Genomic DNA, 19,645 nt, shown 5'->3' on the forward strand with positions numbered 1-19,645 from the left:
ATACACGCATGAAAATTTAGAGAGCAGCAAATAAATAATGTAATGCTTTTTGTTTTTGAAAAATACCATTCTCCAGAACATTACTTGAGTCTTATTGCTCATAATAATTTAATTTATTTATGATTTCTCATTTATTCCTTTGATGGAGAAGGAAAATGTGTGGCTTTTATTTGAAAATGGCAAATTATTGTAGGATTAGTGTCGCACGCATAACTGCGTTTAATAAATTCATTCATTCATTTTAAAATAATTTCTTTTGAAAGTGAAACAACTCGTAAAATTGATTATATATCTCCTCATACTTGATTTATTATTTGTTATACAACGATACTATGAAATGATGGAATATAAACTATAAAATTACACCAAGTTTTATTCATTTATGCTAGTATGGCTCATGCTCGCTGCTCCCAAAAATTGGGACACCCCCTACTGTACCCCATTGGTGACTTCCATCCCCTGTGCGTTTGATCTTCTTCCTAATGACGTCGTCAGTGGAAATTTTCAGGTCGTACGCCCAGCCAAGTTTAGCCATCAAGTCAACGAAGTGTTTGTTGGGGTTGAAGAGCGATCTGTCCTCAGTTGAACGATAGTCCCACGGAAAAGAATGGTGGAAGTTGTGCCAACCTTCGCCCAGCGTCACGAGAGAAACGAACAAGTTGTTGCGAGGCCGCATTGTCCTAAAATTCATCGACAGTTCAAATACAGTTAATTACCTGTTCAAATTATCTCCTCACTTGTCATATGGTCTGTGACCCTGAAAATGCGCCAAACTATTGATGGACCACATCGCATTCAAAACGTAGCAGTATCGCACGCAGTTGGCCAAAAACGAAATCCACAAACTTTCCCCCCAAAAGTAAGTGGGCACTAAGGTGGGCAGAGTGTAGCACAGAATCAGCCGGTTGAGTTGAAAATACCTGAAGTGCATTGAATGTTAACTCTCGAAATCAATCAATCAGCATAATTAAAATACTTGTCATGAAACACGATCAGGGGATCTTTCTTGAGGTCAGATATGTCGATTTGGCTGCCCTTTTCGATCACCAAGGGGTGCTTTGTCGTTAAATACCAGCCGATGTGCGAGAAGAAGTAACCTCGGCGCGAGTCGTATGGATCTGCGTCGGTTTCGCTGAACTTGTGGTGCGTGCGGTGGTCTCGCACCCAATGCTTTATTGGCACCTGCGACCAGAATTAATTCCATTTTAACGTTGTTCCCCTAAATAATATGAAATATTTTATTTGACGCGTGTGATTTGGTTGAAATTCTTCTAGGAAAAAAGTTTTTTGTCCTAAAAACATGATTATATACTTTAAACCTTTAGAGACATTTTAGAATTATTGGTAATATATATATATATATATATATATATATATTTATATATTACAAAAGGTTGATGAGAAGAACAAGTTTTTATCTTTCAGGAAGATATCGAAATATATTTTAAAGATTTTTGAACAGCTGTGGGGTTAAATATAAATTATAAAATTTCATACTTGACCCGCCATTGCGTAGAAAAAGGTGAAAAAGAAGCGGAGCGGAAGCGTCGCCTTGAAGGACCGATGCGTCCAGTAACGGTGCATTCCGCAGCCGGTTGCGATGCCAGTCAAATGAGCGATGATCCAAACTGCAATTTTCAAACGGCAATTCAACAAATTCAAAATTATTTAGTCAATTCTTACACCAGGCAAATGTTTTCCATTGGGGTTCAAAGAGACGGAACAGGAGACCATAGGCGGCGAGTAAATGAAAGAGTGCCGTGCCGATTGTCTGCGTCAACTTCAATTTCTTTAGGTAATCTGATTTTTCGGGCACTGTATCTGCGTCCCATTGGTAGTCATTTTTCAAATCCTCATCCGTCACCACGACTGTTGAGTTACCAGGTGCCATTGTCCTATTGCAAAAAATATTAGGTCTTGTAAAATTATAAATGATCTCAGATCAAATTTATAATAATATAATAAATATACGGTTTTAACAAATATTTCGAAATTGCCCTTACAATTTTATGATGAAATAATATGTTTTAAAAACTTATAGTTTGCTTGTGTTAATTCTGAGACATTTTTACTACACGAAATACCTCTATAAAATCAAATGCAACATCTCTTACATAATTTTCACAGGAAAATCCTATCACCTGAGACGTTTCTAGCAAGCACACTGTTGCTCACCTATCATTTAATTCCTCAAAATGTAATATTTAATTTTCTCCAGTTGTTTTTCACTGAAATTTATGCCTTTTTTAGCTTACTGAAGCAATCCAATTTTGCAACAAATATTTTCCCAACTGAAGCGTACATACAGGTAAAAAGGATTACCTTCTCATGATTAAAACGCAAAATTTTGCCTGTGCTTAGTGTAGTAAAAGACACGTCTTTCAGAGGTTGAGAAACTACCCTAATTAACCTTGGCACTTTGTCTCTTTATTGAAAAGCGTGTTTTTTTTCGTCAGAAGGAAATTTGCCATAAAATTCGCTGGATAGATCGCGACGAGAGGAATCGAAATCGGGCGAAAAAACCGTTGATAATAAGCGTAAAATCTTTCGAGAATTTCAGTGAAATCTGTATTTAACTGTTAACTCGATTCCTATTTGACACCACTGTTGGTTGCTGAAGAGCAGAAGACACCTGCCCATTTGCTGTGGCAGCGGCGATTGCCATAATACATCTAGTAACAACTGCTTACAATGAAACAGGAAATTGATAGTGTCCAAAAATGTATCTATAAATAACCATTAAAATTGAACCCTTTGTGGTGATACTGGCAATCTCTGCTGCCGCAGAGTAATTTTTTTAAGTATAATAATATTTAATTATTTCATAACCTTCAACAATGGCTTAAGTGCGGGATATAACTGCACCCTACGTTTATTTATATTTCATATTGCTTTGACGATTCCATTTGTATTTGGGCGAGGATTTTCCTTTTCAATTTATTGCCAAGATATTTAGATAAAGATAATGTTTATTGCTGAAAACGAGTTAGGCAATTATTTATAGATATAAAATTTGTTTGTTGGAAATTGTAAATAATAACATTAACAGAGGTAGAGAGAGGGAGGTAGGGGTATAAGGGGAGTGGCTCGCAAGGGAGGAAGGGAGCGTTGTTTCGAAATATATACTTTATTTACGCAACAACGTTGAGAAAGTTTTCGAACAGTGTTTTAGTTTACTATCCACATGTTGTTGTGCTCTTCACCCCTGCAAAACGAGCTATATTTCGGTGGTCAGATATACAACCACCCTTCAATTTATTTGAGATCGAATTTTTGTGCGAGGTAGTCCATTAATTGATCCTATCGAGCCCTCAGACCAGGGATTTATTCTTGTTGTTTCAATACGTATTTCGAAATAATAATGTATTACCAACCAAATCGTTTTTCGAATTCGAGTAGTGGATTATCCCCAAATGTCTACGTGCCTGTCTCCAGTCCAAATGGATCCTTGGAACCAAGAGGTAATTATAATTTGATTCGCATTATACTTTAGTACAAGGCGGTAGCGCCTTAGCCCTGCGGGCGGCCGACGGGCTCTTATTACTTAGACGGTGGACACTGGTCCGTCTAGGCGGCGAAATTGACCAAATTATACTCGTTATAAGTGACGGCGCAAAGAAGCCGAAAAACAGCAACAAAATTAATTAAAAATTTTCCGTGGGTCTTTTCCTTTGGTCTCCGCCACCGGCCGGCCCTTCGAATGTGTCACAGGCCGGTGGTGGAGACCAAAAGCATGGTGTGCTTGCGAGCCGGCCATATTAAGGCCGTGTGTACGTTCGAGTGCAAAACCGTAAAAATAAATAATTTTAGCAAAGTCCCAATGACCAAACTTGAGATTTGAGTTTCTGTTAACTCCCCCGGTGTGATTCAATCGCAAAAACGGAGAGAAATTGCCCAGGAGGACGGCGGCGCCCGTGTGCACATTGTCGCTGCACGTTGGTAGCGAGAGTGAAAAAGCAAATAATTTTATTTTATTGTAAACAAAATCGGTTTCCCGTCACTGTTCGTTAGCAAAAAGAGGAAAATACACTAATCATGGCCAAATCAAAATTAGAACTAACAAAATACCCAAAAAGTTTTGTGCTCGCGAGCCAGCCATAAGAACAACCGTGTGTGCGTTGCAGTTCTCTTCGAGTGCAAAGCTCCCATAAGATTTGCATTGAGAAACGAGGGCGCCGGCGACACCGCAAAAAACAGTTAAATTTTTTCCATTAATTAATTAGGGGCATTCTTTCGGCCCTGCGTGTGTAAAAAAACGCCAAACCCGAAGAAATTCGTCGGGGCACCGTGAAACGCCCGTTTGCACATTGCTGGCGGCCCGTTTCCCAACATAAGAAGCGTCTCCAGCGCAGCGCGGCTGGCTGAGACCTCTAAAAAAACTGATCGCTTATACAAAAAATCTATTTATCCTATTTATTAAACGAAATATATTTGGTTTCAGATCCATTTTACGCATTTTACGCCCGACTCCAAAAGTTTGCTATGACCAAGGCGAAACTAGACTCCTATGCCTACCACAATCCTATGCGAATTTATAATTCGAACTTGAGGCCTCTCATTAACATGAAAAAACTACGGCAGTGCGAGAGGTGCCAAAGAACATACACAGTGCATCGCAACGCCGGCTCACCCGGAGAGATTGACAGGGGGGATTCATGTTTTTATCATCCTGGAAAAATTGTAATACGTAAGTTAATCATAATAAACCTGCGAAATCATATTTTCTCTCTTAAATATTTTAACAGCAACCTTTTTTTTCTGTGACGCCTACTACACCTGTTGCGGAGCGAAAGTGCAACCCTATTGTGCGACCGGGTGTGTTGTCCAACCTCTCCATGGATTTGTTTCGACCAAAGAAAGTGTTGGTTCAAACCCGGTTGCCATCGCCATCGACTGTGAGATGTGTATCACATCAAACGGATCTGAGTGCACACGTGTCACAGTCGTGAACCAATTCAATGTGGTGGTGTACGAGTCACTGGTCTGGCCTGAAGAACCCATAATAGACTATGTGACGAAGTACAGTGGAATAACAGAGGAAATTCTACTGAGAGGTCCAACCAGGACATTAACGCAGGTCCAGGACCACTTGCTGAGCTTCATCAAGAGTGACACAATTCTAATTGGTCACAGCCTAGAAAGTGACCTGAGAGCTCTGAAGGTATTTTTTCTGATTGTTGATTTAATATATGTAATTAAATTTGCAATCTCTTTATTCAGCTGCACCATAACATGTTGGTCGACACCAGCCTCGTATTTCCACACAAGATACCCGGGAAGAGGAGGTCTTTGCGGGAGCTGGCCTTTACGTATCTAAATCGAACCATCCAAAATCGTGGTAAGACACATTTGATATTTTTTTTCCAACTAAAATATTTTCTTATAGAAGATGGGCATGACAGTGCTGAAGATTCTAAGGCGTGCATTCAGCTAATGCAATACGCGGTGGGCAACGACCGACGTAATTCAGGCTGATGAGACGAGCGGCGCACACATTCACGCGGCGTTCCTTAACTGGAGCAAAGTGTTTCAAAAAGTTCCGCAAACTGCTGAAAGGGTACGAGAATTTTCTCGTCGCTGGGACTCAATTCGCCAGGTTCTGCGGCGCGAGCTCGGAGCCTCTACTAAGTCGTTTGACTCGCAGTCCGCGAAAACCAAACTTCTTCCACACTTCTTATAATATTTAATTTTGTATCTCTAGTTTTTATTGTCTATAAAATATTTATCTATTTGTTAGGGTTTTACTTAATGATATTACAATCAATAATATTTTGTACTTTGAATCCTTTATTGTACCAATACATGTTTGCAATCGAAATTGCCTAATGTTCTTTGTGTCAGAATATTTTTCATTGCGCAAGTAATCTTTCTGGGTATGGCGAAATAATTTCTTAATTTAAAGCAGTTCATTCTCGACCACCTGGGTTTTATTTTGAAATGATATTTATTTTGTCCATATTGTAAAAGTGTTGTGAAACTATTACTCCCTCGCATACCCTCAGGGCAGAGCAGAGGGAGAAACTCATTGTCAGGTACAAATAAAGGCACTGCAGGAGCCTCCCTCTCTCGAGCGCGAGCGCGCGGAGGCTCTCGCTCGTGCTGTGCCTTTATTTATATAACTCAGTTTCTCCCTCCGCTCTTCCCTGTGGGCGCCCGTAAATTTAAATTTTACGTTGTCATATATCGGTACAAATTATTATTGATTGTAATATCGTAATGTAAAAACCTGACACTATTATATTCAATTTAAGTAAGAGTTTGTTACCAATAAATATTCTATTATGTATGTTGTACAGTACGAGAACGTGATATTTAATTTTTCCTCGTAAAATTCTCCATATTAGCTAGCCTTCGAGAGTAAATTCCCCACACAGAGTAGAGACATTCAGTTTTTTTTCATAAATTTATAAAAATTAAACCTGTGTGTTTCTTTATTTGCCTTCAATATTTATTTAATAAAAATATCTAAATATGTCTTAAATTTATTGAGACAAAAATAGCTAAGCATATTTTGAGAATTCTTCGACAACAAACCAACAAAGTACACATCTTTACAATGCGAAGAAGAAAGGAGCGGCACGCTGATAAAGGACGGATTTCCATCAGCCCCACCCGCCTGCATCTCTTTCGTTAAAGACGCATCGCCACACAGCAACCAAGTTGGACTGAGAGAAAAAGTTAAAAATTGCATCTATCGAGCTATATCTTTGTCTCCTCATAAAAACACATTTCTCTCCTGAGCAAAAGTAGGCTTCATAAACTTAATGAAAAATAATGGGTAAGAGATATCTGATACGTAAAAACTGGCGTTGGTTTGCACACTTGTAATAATTTACTCACCTTTGCTTGAAGTAGACCGTTCTTGCGCGCGACTTGTTGTAGAGTGAGCAGAGGTTTTGCCCATTTTTTGCATTCTGGAAATACGAGGTGATCAGATTTAGCTCTGAAGGGTGGGGATAGTGTAAAAGTGTCAATTCAATTCGTTTTTATTTGTCCAAAAGACATTGTATTTTACAAATACTTTTCAATTGGTTCAAACGGGCCCCTAAGTTGCCCGAGTTGGGCTCAAGGCGAGTGCTTTGATTCCGGGTTGCTTTGTGTGATCTATTTTTAGTCAAGAAAATCACAGTATAGTGTTTTTGAATATTATAAATTTTGCTGAGACTGGCTAAAATGGTCCAATAACAACAGCCCAATTGGTTAGCTCAAATAATAATATTAAAAAAAACAATGTGTATATTATGGAATATATTGCGATTGATTATCTCACAGCCTCTCTAATACAATACATTTTCTTAATCAAATTCAACAAGCACTCTTTTGCGTTTTAATTCTTGTAAACAAAACTTCCATTTCTTTCGGGGTTTTCTTTCAAATTGTTTACGTGAACTTTAATCCATTTTTTCAATTAAAATAAACAGGAACGAAGTATTCATTTAACAATTATTAATATTTAACTCTTAGTTTATTCGGTCAAAATCACATTTTGTCTATCTTGTTTTTATAAAAGCTTATTTAATATCCGCGTTCGCTGCAATCGGCTAGCACCGGCACTCCATCAACCGTGCCCCAGGTCTCGTGCGAGCCGTCACCGGTGCGGAGGACCCTCTTGCGCACCAGCTCGTCTGACGGCGTCCTCAAATCGTAGGCCAAACCGATCTTCGCCATCAGCTCTATGAATTTTTTGGTCGGGTTCAGAAAGTGGTTCATCTCAGACGAACGGTAATCGTAGGGAAACACATGGTGGTAGTTGTGCCAACCCTCGCCGAGTGCCACAAGCGAAACGTATTGGTTTTCAGAGGGCATCAGCTCCCTGTGTTTATTTGCTTTTAGTTCACATTTTGAATAGATTTATTTTTCATTTAACCTGTCATATGGCTTCGGTCCCATTCTGTGCGCAAAACTGTTGATGGACCATGTGATGTTGAGGACCCAAACGTATCTGACGCAGTTCGCGAGGAAAGCGACCCAAGCGTCCTCAGCCCAAAAGTAGACGGGAATGTCAGAGGGTAGAATGTAACAGAAAATAAGCCGCAGAAGCTCAAAGTGCCTATGCGAAAAATCGAGTTTAATATATATTGCAAGGATAATATTGTGCTACACACTTGTCATGGAATGCTGCAACTGGGTCATTTAGAACGTCAGAAAGGTCAAGTTGACGGCCCTTCTCGCTCACCTGCGGGCTTTTTTCGCACATGAACCAACCGAGGTGAGCGAAAAACAGGCCGCGGCGCGTATCGTGTGGATCTGCTTCGGTCTCGCTGTACTTGTGGTGAACCCGATGGTCTCGCACCCAGTGGATGATTTTTAACTGCGCGGATTCAACAAATCACATTTTAGGAGAGGCTAAATTTCTGGGGGAAACTACCTGTCCAGCAAGCATGTAGCAGGTAGTGAGAAATATTTTCAGCGGAAGTTTTGCTTTGTACGATCGGTGCGACCAATATCTATGAATTCCAGCAGACACGCCGAGGCCGCTTAGGTTGATCATGAAAATGGCTGAAATGTTATTTTCATTAATGATGAATATTGTTGTAAGCATTAATTTTACTCCATGCGTAGGTTTGCCACTTTGCAACGGTCAATTTTGTGAAGAGTCCGTAAAGTGCCAGCATGTGGAAAGCAGTGACGAAAAAAATATTCAGCTTTTTAAGTTTGTATTCTTTCTTGGCAGGTTTTTGATGCGTCTTGATTGCTCTCACGTAAGCGTGAACGTCAAACCTTTCATCAACCTCTTGTGGAGTCGGTGGCATGTTGTCCTATTCAAAATGAATAAAAAAATGTTAGTTTTCTCTTTACAAAAAACAATTGAATCATAGTCCAGGCAATAATAAGTGACAAAATTGAACAGATGATAATTAGAGATTGAATATGAGTATATTTTAATTTTAAAAAGTGAGGCAAGGATTATTTTCTTACTGTTTTGACTGTCGTGCGACTCGCGGTAGTATGAATTTATGCTTCAAAAAGGAAAACTCTGAATCGTTACATTTGAAGCGGTGGGGGGATGCTCGCCATTTGAAGGCTGCATCTAAAACTGGTCTTGTAAAAATAGCGCCCAATCTTCACAAATACTTTTTATAAAAATTCTCCCCGCTCTTTTATTTTTCCTCGAATCGAAAATTTGGATCGAGTTCTAGAACACTCAAAAATTAAATGATTATTTACTTGTTTTTCTATCGATTTTCCACTAAATGAAATCCAGAGATAGAATGAAAATCAATTTTTTTATTCTAAAACTATATTATACTATATATTCCAGCTGTACATATTTTGTCTCGTTTAGTTATTTTTGGAGTCAGGATAGAACTAAATAAAAACGCTGTTGTATTTTGAACTTTTTTTTTTTACTTTTATTGAACATGAAAATTACCCAAAATTGTTTTTTAATTAAGAAGTTGTTCTCCACAATCCGCAAACAATATCGTAGGGCCACTCAGGCATTTCCAGCACCATCACACTCCGACTCGAGGGCACATTTCGATGGTGGTTTTGTTGTTGAGCCGGATTTTGTAGAACGGATCGACAGAAGGCTGCAGAACGGTGTTACCAAGAAAACCCATTTGGCGGCACAAATATCGGCTCAGTGCGTGCAAGGAGGTGGCGTTCATGTCAGATGGTCGACAGAATTCGTGCAAATTTCCAAATGTTTCCATCAGCACATTTCTACCAGCCCTAATAAAATATAGCATGCGTGATTATTGTGTCTTCATTGGTGCAATTATCATAAAAAGTTGTATTCAACACCGAAGTGGAAAATTTTTAATTTGCGGCTTAATTCCTAGGAATTTAAACAGGAAATTTTAGATAAGCCAAAAAGGCCATTTTATCTCGAAATTTCAAGAGCGGCTTAACAGAACATTGCTTGAACTTGCGTGAGAAAAATACCTCCTAATCCAAATTTAGCTAAAAGTATATAACTGAAATAACCCAGAATATTTTGTCGCAACAATAATTCTGCGGAAACTATTTAGAAATTAATTTAAAAAAATATTTAGCTTTTAGCAGAGTAAACCAATGCATTTCACGTGGAGACGATTAAATTATTATTGGAAATAATGCATGAACTCACGAACTAGACCGTTTTGCGCGCACACCAACGCAGTTTACCTCGTCATCGCCGTGAGGACAGTCAAAGGTGCCGTCGCAAAAGAAGTTATATGGAATGCAGAGACCAGAGTTTACGCAGCGATAAGAGTTGGGAGTGCACGGGCATCCAACCTCGTCTGATTTGTCTTGGCAGTGGACGTTTCCGTCGCAAATTTTGTGCGGATTGGCGAGCGTCAGGTAGGCTCTGCACTTAGCAAAGTGGCAGCTGACGGGTTCGTCCGAGGCGTCAGCACAGTCGTTGACGCCGTCGCAGAATTTGCTTTTCTCCACGCACATCATGCCGTCTCTGCACATAATTTGGTTTGGTGCACACACTGCAAGCAATATTTCACGATTTTTTTTTATTTTTTGCATAATATTGTAAGGTGAAAACTATATACCACATGCGATAGAATCATCAAACTTGAAACAGCACTTGCGGCTGGTTATGTACTGATAGGACTCGTCCGAACGATCTCTGCAATGAGCAACTCCGTCGCACAGGTTGTGCTTCTTTATGCACCGACCTAACGGACATCGCAAACCATCGCACGGCGGGAGGACTAGAGCAAAAGGGTTGCGCTGTGTGCGCCCTAAATTGCGGTAGTTTTATTAAATCCGTAAATTTGTCTCATTTTACGTGCATACATAGGGGATATTTTAGGTACGGTAGGAGATTTTGAAGATTCTCAAGACTGACAGGCGTTTTGAAGCCGCAGGATCCGAAGAGTTCAAAGAACACTGCCAAAGGAAACCAACTTCCCCTCTTGTCTTGGCAGGCCAGGGTTCCGGACCATGGAACACTTGTCCTGCTTTTAACCTGGTAATAAACAACATTGTGAGGAACTCAATTTACGGAAATAATAATAAATCTTGCCTTGCAATGCAGGTCAGGAGAGGAGCAAACGGGCTCTAAGCAAAAGTGGGTGTTTTGCGTGCAACTAATCGGTTTGAACTGAATTGAAATCAATTTCTTGCTGATTGAGCTGTCGGGTCCTAGGGCCATGCAATGGTGTATATCATACATTTTTTCAAACCTGAATGTGAAAATGAGCCATAATTTTTTTTTTTTAATGGGAGACTAATGAATACCTTTCTTTCAACGGTAGAGGAATGACCTGCTTGGTGATCATGATGGGAGCGTCCATGAAAAGCAAAGCAACGTTTTTGATTTTCTGAATCAGGGTTATCCGCCTAATTTGTTCAAATGGAGCTTTTAGCGCAAGCTGTCGATTTGTGCCCATCAACACTCCTAAAAAGTGGTAGTTCAAACTGCAACAAAAAGTGAAATTTCATGGATGTATAGTACCAAAATAATTTAACTTAATTCAAAATCAGTTAGATTATAAGGAATTAATTTGCCCCCTACTTGATATTTTGGACACAGGATTTGGAGGTGATCAGCCTCTGTTGATCGATGATCGTGGCGCCGCACAAATAATTTCCGTCCAAGTACAAAGCCGAGAACCACGGCCAGGAACTGTTTCCACAAGGTGGGATGCTCTCGCCGGGCGGGGTGTAAATTCGATTTCCGCACTCGATCCATAGGCCATCGCACATTGGGGCTGGAGCACCGCTGGACCCTCGTTTCAGTTGCATGTGTTTGTTTTCATGATAAATGGGAAGAGAAGAAAAGAGCACTGGCTGAATGGAAAACTTGGCGTAGCGACTGTAAAGGTAAAAGTTATTAGAGTATACTTTTTATAAATTGTTGTGCTTTCCTAACCTGAATCCTAGACCGGCACATGTGTCAGCCGCGAGTTTTTCTGCTTCTGCCCTGGTTTTAAGGCACCAATGGTACCAAGAGTTTCCGTCTTTGTAGCTCAAGTAGCCTTTTTTGCGGAAAACCGCATGATGATCATCATCCACGATCACGAACGGTCCACTTAGCAGTGCAGCTGATTTGTGTGCAGTTAATACAATTAGAATCACATATATATTTCAAGCTTACTGCAGTGTTTTTCGTCTTCAAGCTTGTGACAATCAATTCTGCGATCGCAGATCTGGTACCGTTTCACGCATTTCTTGCTAAGCGAACAATGATACTCATCGTGTGCACACGCGCCTTGATTTTGTAAATTAACTGTGGTTTTTCATTTTTATTTTAAGACCACTTACCGCAGCTGCTTTCGTCGGATCTGTCTGCACAGTCGAGTTCACCGTTGCAAATTAAATTAGGCTCGATTTTTAACAAATAATCCTTGCACGAGCAGTACATTTCATCAGATCCATCTTCGCAGTCCTTGAATCCGTCACACTTACGGTTGAAAGGCACTTTGTGATAGTGACTGAAAAAGATTCCACGTTAAGACTTAATGAAAGATATTCTGAGATTGTTATAAATTTAATCAGTATCCTCTCTTGTATTCGATTATATTTTGGTTGATCGAAACGCCTGCTCAAACGTGGCAGCTGCATCCCGCTCGGCTTCAAAGGCCAGCGGGTTGCATACGCACCTGCAGTGAAACTCCGGCTGCGGCTGTTTGCCTTTGTAGATCGATGGTTGCTGCGTGTTAGCGCCGTAGGTTGCGTTCGGCACCAATATAGAAAGCGGACTTGTTGGACGTGGAGTGGTAACTTGGATTTTTTCTTGCTCGGGTGACTTCGTCGAAGAAGGAATTGTTTGCATTGCCGTCGTCATTGCATCGTTAATGGTCGTATCTGATTCAGTTAACTTTGTCAAAGTGTCATCAGTTTCATTCATTTCGTTTTTCATGGTTGTCGCAATATCGTCAGTGTTTGTCACCATCGTTGTGTCCTCGGTTCCCGTGTCTTCAGTCGGTGCATGTTTGTTTTGCGTAGCTGCCGTTGTGTCTTCATTCGTTTTTGATTCAGTCAACCCAACATCAGTTGTACTTTCTCCAGATGACGGATCTGCTTCTTCTTCCTCTCCTCCTCCGTAGTCCTCTTCTCCCTTAGCCGATGATTCATTTGGGGAAGAATAAAGTGGCTCGAGCGTTGCCTCTAAAACACTTGGTGGTCCAGCTGTTGCTAAAACATTTTTAAGCTCTATAATACAATATTTCAAAACAATTATATTTAATTCGTACTGCTCGTTCCATAATATGGTTCATTCAAAGTAACTGCTGTCTCATTTTTTGTTTCTAATATATAGACAGTGTCGTTCCACCTTGTCAGAATATCGGGAATATTGTCCTCCTCTAGCATTCCTTCTTCATCTAATGTCTGCTTTGCTCTCTGCACTTGTTCTTTTCGAGATCGATCTGTTTCTTCGTCGTGTAAAATTATAGGCCGTCCCGCTGAAGTCTCGGCGCGGAACTTAGACTCAACTTCTTTCTTTTCGCAATCAAGTTCATCTTCAGCTTCCAAACAGTCAACGACTTTGTCGCAAACCATCGAAGCTGAGAGACAACGACCGCCGACCTTGCTGCATTCAATTCTACTTGGACATTTGTCGATCGGAACTTCACTTGGCAGTGCACTTTTGTTTGCTATTAAAATTTACACAATATTATTCGATTGCACGCTATTTATTGCCCTAAAATCTTCAGTCTGCGGTTACGAATTATTTTTAAATCCAATTACCAATGTGATGGTTGATCCAATTGAGAAATATTCCCACCCTGGTGTAGGCTCCTGGCTCATTCGGCCTAGCACAACCTTCTCCGTGGCTTACAACTCCAGCCACGTACCACTTTTCAGGTACTTGTGGCACCCTGAAAAATTCAGTTCATCACATGCACATTTATTGGTACAAATTAAATATATACCTGCACAAAAGCGGTCCTCCGCTATCTCCCTTGCAGGCGTCTTTGCCACCCTCTGGCCAACCGGCGCATATTTCCACTCCTTCTCTGTCCTCAAGATGCTTGCAATTTTTCAGAATTGGCACGTCCACTTCATGAATTTGATCCGCTATAAACAAGATTTAAAATATGAATTGATTATTTCCATACTAAAATTAACCCTCGAGTGTCGAAATATTAACTAATTGTAAGATGAATTGATTTAGTTGCGGGAAAGTTTGAGGTGTTTTAAAATTCCTTTAAAATTGCGGCTACTAATCAATTACGGTCATATCCTTGTTCTTTGACTGCGCCCCAGCCCACAGCAATGCAGTTGGTGCCTGGTTCGGGGAGTCCAGCTGGAGGAAGACAAATGGTACGAGCCCACCTGGACATGCGGACCGGAGGGTCGATTTTGAGCATGGCTAGGTCGTTGATCATGGCCTCCCTGTTGTATTCGTTGTGTACAATCACGTGGGTGACAACCCTAGTTTGCTCTTGCGGCGAGAAAGATCGGCGGCGCAGCATGCCTGCCTGGATTTCGTAGAAGTGATATTTGTAGCTGAAATTCTCCAGCCATTAAATAACGTCGATGATGTTTTAGCTAAATAGGACTAACTCGTGAACGCAGTGTGCGGCTGTAAGCACCCAGGCGTCTCCGATCAAACTTCCTCCGCAGTGGAACCTGCCGTCCCTGAAGACGGCCACCAAGAACGGCCAAGCGGTTGGCTTGCTCAATGTCCCTCCAACGATTCTGCCGGAAATTGTGCGCTTTTCTTTTGGACTCTCGATAGGGGCCTCGTCCAGGATTCTCGTTCCGCACATTGGTGCAGGGCACTGAACATATACTACTAAATTCCCCTTGCAGAGAGAACTCGGGAAGACAAGAACGTCCCCGGATCCATTTTTATCCAGCGGGACCATATCAATCTGGACGTTCTTCAATCTTGAAAACAATAGGGTAATTTAAAGTTATTAAATAGAGACCAATCCAACTAGTAATTTCATTTAAAATAATTCATTAAGTGAGTATCAAGACAGTTTAGGAGGTAGCCTTAAGAAGTTTTGATATTATGTATGGCAAAATTATATATTTCTTACTCAACATCTGGGTGAGATTCTGCTTTGCAAGCACTGACTGCGGCTTTTTTATCATAAGTGCACAACGGAAACCACTGGCCGTGGCTATTGATGTGCAGGTAGCCAGAGACGTGCGACTGCATGTCCACTTGGCCGGAGTTGAGGGGCTTTTCAAGTAAAGCATAGCATTCCTTCTCATCTGAGCCGCTGGTACAGTCTTCCTTACCGTCGCATCTCATGATCAACTGCAGGCAATCAGTCTTTGTGTCGTGTGGTCCTAAGCTAGCGCAGCTAAAGTGCGTATTTTTTGGACACCCTGCGGTTTTTAACGTTCTAATAAATATTATGAACAGTAAAAAAATCAACTAAAATTACAGAGAGGTAATGCAAAAACGAAACGCAGGATCGAAAAGTAAGAGAAAAATAATATAAAATAAATGTATTCACTCTCTCAATTATGTTTCAAAAGGTTAAATTTTTACCATGACACCCGTTTTCATCTTCGCCATTGGGACAGTCCATATAATTATCACAAATGCGAATTTTGTCTATTCTGTGAATGCAGCTGCATTTTTCCTCGTCGCTGCTGTCGTCGCAGTCGATTTTCGCATCACACCACAGGGTCTTCAAAATGCATTTGCCGTCTTGACACGCAACATGGCCCTCTTCGCATTCTTCTTTTCGATGATCTATATAGGAAATTTTGGTTTTTGGAATAATTATTGTTCAATTTACGGAACATACCTGTAACAGCTGCACTGGCAGAAATAAGAGCAGTCGTTTCTACCGCGTTGTTGGTGGTGTCTGCAGTTTGAGAAAGTTTTACTTCTTAAAAACCGGATGAGACCCCGATAAAACTTATTTTTGTAATTTAATTGCGGTTATGGACACTTACAAAAAAATATATTGACAAATTTAAACCACAATCGTGTGGGTTGTTTTGCTTACTTGAATTGGAAGCGACTCTAAGAGAGTCAGAATTTGCCCAGCCAAAAATCTTAGCTATTGATTCGTACACGGAATCTGAAAATGTAAACATTTTACATAATTATTCGGTTTATGTTTTATTTTTAGAAGTAATATTGAAGCATTTTTTTATATTAATCACTAAAGAAAACTTCACTCTAGAATATATTTAATCATTCCCCTTTGAGAAAAATCAGACATTATACTAACTAAAATAACATTTTTTGTTTTCTTCCATATCCTCTGGTTTCTTCATGTTTTGTCACCCTATACTCTTAAGTAAACATTTTTCGGTTAAATTTTTGTCTATAAATTTTTGCCAAAATTATAATAAATTATATTTAAAGAATTGAAAAAAACGAGATGAAATTAGTGCCTATATAAAACATAATTATAATCTAGTTTTCCTCAATTTCAGCCAAAAAATTTCTCAAATGAATTTGACTATATAGTAAATAACAAATTAAAATTATTATGAAGGAAACGGACTCCATCCTCGGATCGTTGCTAAAACTTCCATCAACAAGTTTCGGAATCATATTAGCGCCCTATTACATGACAAAAATAGTAATACACATTAATATGAATAAAAAATATTCATAGCCTTTTAAATACAGCAAAACTTTGACAGAAGAAAGTTTTTTGAACAACGAGGATGAAGTCTGTTTCTTCCATAATATTTATTGGAACAAAACCATCTTTATTAAGAATTTTACTTTCAGGTGAAAAAAGCTAAAAATATTCAAAATCTAATTTATTACTTTCTTGTTTAGGGGTGTTGTAGGTCGTCGAGAGATTCACGCAAGCGGCAGGATCCGTTTTGTTGTTTGTGGTGGTCAAATTGTCATGCGGCGCTGAATTGGATGGGCCTGGTTGAAAAATGCACAATGCATATTGTGCAGAGTTGGAGCTTTGTAATGCTGGTTGTAATTTCATCGTGCTTGTTAAGTTGTTCAGTTCCGAGCGAATACTCTCTACCAAGCCGGTTACTTTCCCAATTTTCTCGCTGATCTGGTGTAAATTGTGATGGTAGTCGCCTTCCTGTTTGGTCCCTCCATTTGCCCCGTTGTTCTCTGAGTGTTTAATCTCGCGCTTGACTCTATATTTCCATGAAAAAATCTGGTCCAGCAAATCTTGATCTTCAATCTCATTTCTGTCGGTGGTCAAGATTTCCAGTTGTGCCTGATCTGCTTTTCCGTTCCAAAGCGATACTGGCGTTTCAATGATTTCCACATTTTCCACAGTGATGATGCGTCCTTAAAGTTCAATTTAAAGTGAATCTAACAAACAACACATCTGCAAACCACAAGAAGTACCGGAAGCAAGAATGTTCTTAAAAAAATACTTTTCTAAGTAAAAAAGAAAGAAGCATTTTTATTAGTAACTTATATATTACTCTCTGCATATGATTAAGATTTAATATAGTTTTCTCAAAGTGCTGCTAAACCAAATCACTAAAAAACTTCACCGATAACAATTTTACGGATTTAAATTTGGGACTCGCTATAGCAATACATTTTTCTGCTGGCTTTTTTGCAGACTTGGCGTGTCAGCAATATGTTTCTCTCGCTCCGCTATACTATTTCCTGGTTAAAAGAAAGTGTTTTGCAAAAAATAAGCCGGGCTATAAAATATTAACAACCAATAATCAAATTAAAAAATGAAAAAAATTTTGATCCGGCACTTTGGTTTGGGTTACAGAGTGTGCGTTTCATAAAGTAATTGAAACATGACTAACCCGTTTCGTTGAGCGGGGCACAATTAACGGCTACAGAGAGGAAAAACACCAACAATCCCGAAAGAGTGAGATGAGTGCATTTTAATTTTGCCTGTTTTCCAGTTTGCCCGCATTTCCTTGAGCTGACTATAATTATCTTCCTGCGTTACAAAATATTTCCTATTTATTTTTAAACTTACCAAGCGCACAAGAGACGTCAGGAACCACCGTTGACATCTTCATGTGATTCTAGCACAACTTTTCCATTTTGATTTATTCTTCGTATTCACACTTGAGAACAGCTCGTTTCTGAACGCAACGTTGGCTGGTGTCTTATAAGAAAAAAAGCATTTTGCCAGACTTGGCATATAAAAATTGCCTGGGTCTTCATATTTGTTAGCGTTGCTTCACAGAATTGCCAACTTGTCATTTCTGGTATCAACTTCCTGGTCACTGCTCACCGCAATAAATGCAAAAAATTATTGATCAAAATCATTAATTGTTATTTTTCGTTTGTAAAATTTTTCACTTTATAGCCACACACCCCATTCCTTGTTTTTTTTTGCCTTCAGAATTCAGAAGTATAATAATTTATTTAAATTGTTATAAATATATTACTTTATTTTTTTTTTAAAAATACCTTTTTAATTTATATGCTGTTCATTTTTTCACCTAATGACACAAAATATTTAAATAATTATTAATTTTTTGCTGAATTTCATTAACGACTCAAGGGAATAAAAATGTAGGGTGCTAAAATGACATTTTTTACATTTAGTAATGTTTTAGCCTCCGCGACAGACAGTCACATAGACAACACACTTAACTCATATTGCTGCAAACAAATCACTTAAAAAATCTGACGAAATATTATATATTATGTAATTTCCTTTCGCCTCGTGTAGAATAAAACAAATTTTGAAATCGTTTTGAGAGAAAAATTACTTCATACTAAAATTCCTACTGCTCGGTGGCTTTAATGCGCGTTAAAAAATGTGGATTGTTTGAGGAAGGTAGTAGAGAAATCTTGGCTGCTGCGAGAAAACAGCTTCAGGGTTTTCACTGATGAGTCATGCACTGACGTCATTCGAATTTCAAATGACGTAATTCTTGCTTGGACCATTCTTTTGCTATATTATAGCGCTGCATCTGGCTGCCCGAGTAATACATTCTTTAACAATTTTGTCTGTTGTTTGAAGGGTGGAAATGGAGAGGCGGCAAAAGCTCTCTCTAGTTCCACTCAAAAAGCAAAGGCATGGAACGCGCGGCCGCCGTAAAAACTATGGTGTGTTATTCCTGTGGTGCTGAAGCTCTTATCTTGTTTAGTGTCACGCGCTGCGCATAGCAAATTGAATACACTCAAATATGAAATACACACACCACGTAATGTTTTCTGTTTATCCGGGAAAAAGAAATAAACCTGCTTCTTTAATAGAATAGTGCAAATAATATTTAATTCAGATGGTTGATACAATGCTGTGTGGGACTCCTGTGGCGATCCTGCACTGCAATTTCCAACAAAATGAGTGACAGTTTTGTTCAAATGAAACAAAGGGAAGTAGAAAATACATTCTTCTTTACTAATTAATCATTTTGAAATTTTTTGCTTGTTAATGATAAAATTTCATCAATAGTATTTATTTGTGTTGTATTTAACTCTCGTCTGCTCCAAGACTGCTGGTGTTGCATGTTTTATAGTTTCCAATCTGAATAAAGGTTCGCCAAAAGGCAGGTTTGGGGCGGAAAGGATAACTAGTCAATCAGGATGACGTCAGCGCAGAATGACGTCAACGCCAGACACAAGTAAGTGTGTATAAACGCACCTGTTTGATCTACCAACAGCAGAGTGTAGCCGCTGTAAGCTATACAGAGCTAAAACTCGCCCGCCAAATATTTATTTTGCCAGGGGGTTGGTGCTAAATGTTAATTCAATGAGACATCGATAAGCGAAACAATTATTCGAAAAATAAACATTCAAATGTAATCATGCTTAAAAAGTAAAAAACAACAACTAAGGGTTAAAATCGAAGTTTTTTAATTTCAAACT

General features: G+C 39.3%; 4 protein-coding genes across 5 annotated transcripts; 1 reads left to right on the forward strand and 3 right to left on the reverse strand.

Annotated features, from left to right (window-relative positions):
- Window positions 1–286: 286 nt before the first annotated feature.
- LOC135940322 (stearoyl-CoA desaturase 5-like) lies at window positions 287–6,957 on the reverse strand. The gene is made up of 6 exons (XM_065485163.1): window positions 6,841–6,957; window positions 1,684–1,895; window positions 1,498–1,628; window positions 977–1,182; window positions 738–920; window positions 287–680 (listed from the first exon to the last, which is right to left on the reverse strand). The coding sequence occupies exons 2-6, from the start codon at window positions 1,889–1,891 to the stop codon at window positions 386–388; spliced, it is 1,023 nt and encodes a 340-aa protein (XP_065341235.1). The 5' UTR covers window positions 1,892–1,895; window positions 6,841–6,957; the 3' UTR covers window positions 287–385.
- LOC135940324 (putative exonuclease GOR) lies at window positions 2,739–6,293 on the forward strand. The gene is made up of 4 exons (XM_065485166.1): window positions 2,739–4,687; window positions 4,746–5,161; window positions 5,221–5,338; window positions 5,387–6,293. Exons 1-4 carry the CDS (start codon window positions 4,483–4,485, stop codon window positions 5,473–5,475), a joined length of 828 nt encoding a protein of 275 aa, XP_065341238.1. The 5' UTR covers window positions 2,739–4,482; the 3' UTR covers window positions 5,476–6,293.
- Window positions 6,958–7,378: 421 nt separating the features above from the next.
- Window positions 7,379–9,012, reverse strand: LOC135940323 (acyl-CoA Delta-9 desaturase-like). Its single transcript, XM_065485164.1, has 6 exons — window positions 8,920–9,012; window positions 8,552–8,759; window positions 8,369–8,499; window positions 8,106–8,311; window positions 7,868–8,050; window positions 7,379–7,813 (listed from the first exon to the last, which is right to left on the reverse strand). Exons 2-6 carry the CDS (start codon window positions 8,751–8,753, stop codon window positions 7,516–7,518), a joined length of 1,020 nt encoding a protein of 339 aa, XP_065341236.1. The 5' UTR covers window positions 8,754–8,759; window positions 8,920–9,012; the 3' UTR covers window positions 7,379–7,515.
- A 344-nt stretch (window positions 9,013–9,356) lies between these two features.
- On the reverse strand, window positions 9,357–15,774 carry ndl (serine protease nudel). Of its 2 annotated transcripts, none has more exons than XM_065484855.1 (19): window positions 15,660–15,774; window positions 15,398–15,604; window positions 14,937–15,231; window positions 14,455–14,781; window positions 14,123–14,397; window positions 13,821–13,965; window positions 13,636–13,766; window positions 13,140–13,541; window positions 12,546–13,080; window positions 12,208–12,377; window positions 12,041–12,154; window positions 11,816–11,987; window positions 11,459–11,758; window positions 11,182–11,361; window positions 10,967–11,126; window positions 10,738–10,909; window positions 10,491–10,682; window positions 10,073–10,424; window positions 9,357–9,675 (listed from the first exon to the last, which is right to left on the reverse strand). In XM_065484855.1, exons 2-19 carry the CDS (start codon window positions 15,435–15,437, stop codon window positions 9,456–9,458), a joined length of 4,182 nt encoding a protein of 1,393 aa, XP_065340927.1. In that variant the 5' UTR covers window positions 15,438–15,604; window positions 15,660–15,774; the 3' UTR covers window positions 9,357–9,455. The 2 variants fall into 2 exon arrangements, with proteins under 2 accessions (XP_065340927.1, XP_065340928.1); XM_065484856.1 differs by having other exon boundaries at window positions 9,535–9,675; window positions 10,111–10,424.
- Window positions 15,775–19,645: the final 3,871 nt, after the last annotated feature.

Source organism: Cloeon dipterum, chromosome 3 (assembly GCF_949628265.1).
Source record: "Cloeon dipterum chromosome 3, ieCloDipt1.1, whole genome shotgun sequence".
Taxonomy (NCBI): domain Eukaryota; kingdom Metazoa; phylum Arthropoda; class Insecta; order Ephemeroptera; family Baetidae; genus Cloeon; species Cloeon dipterum.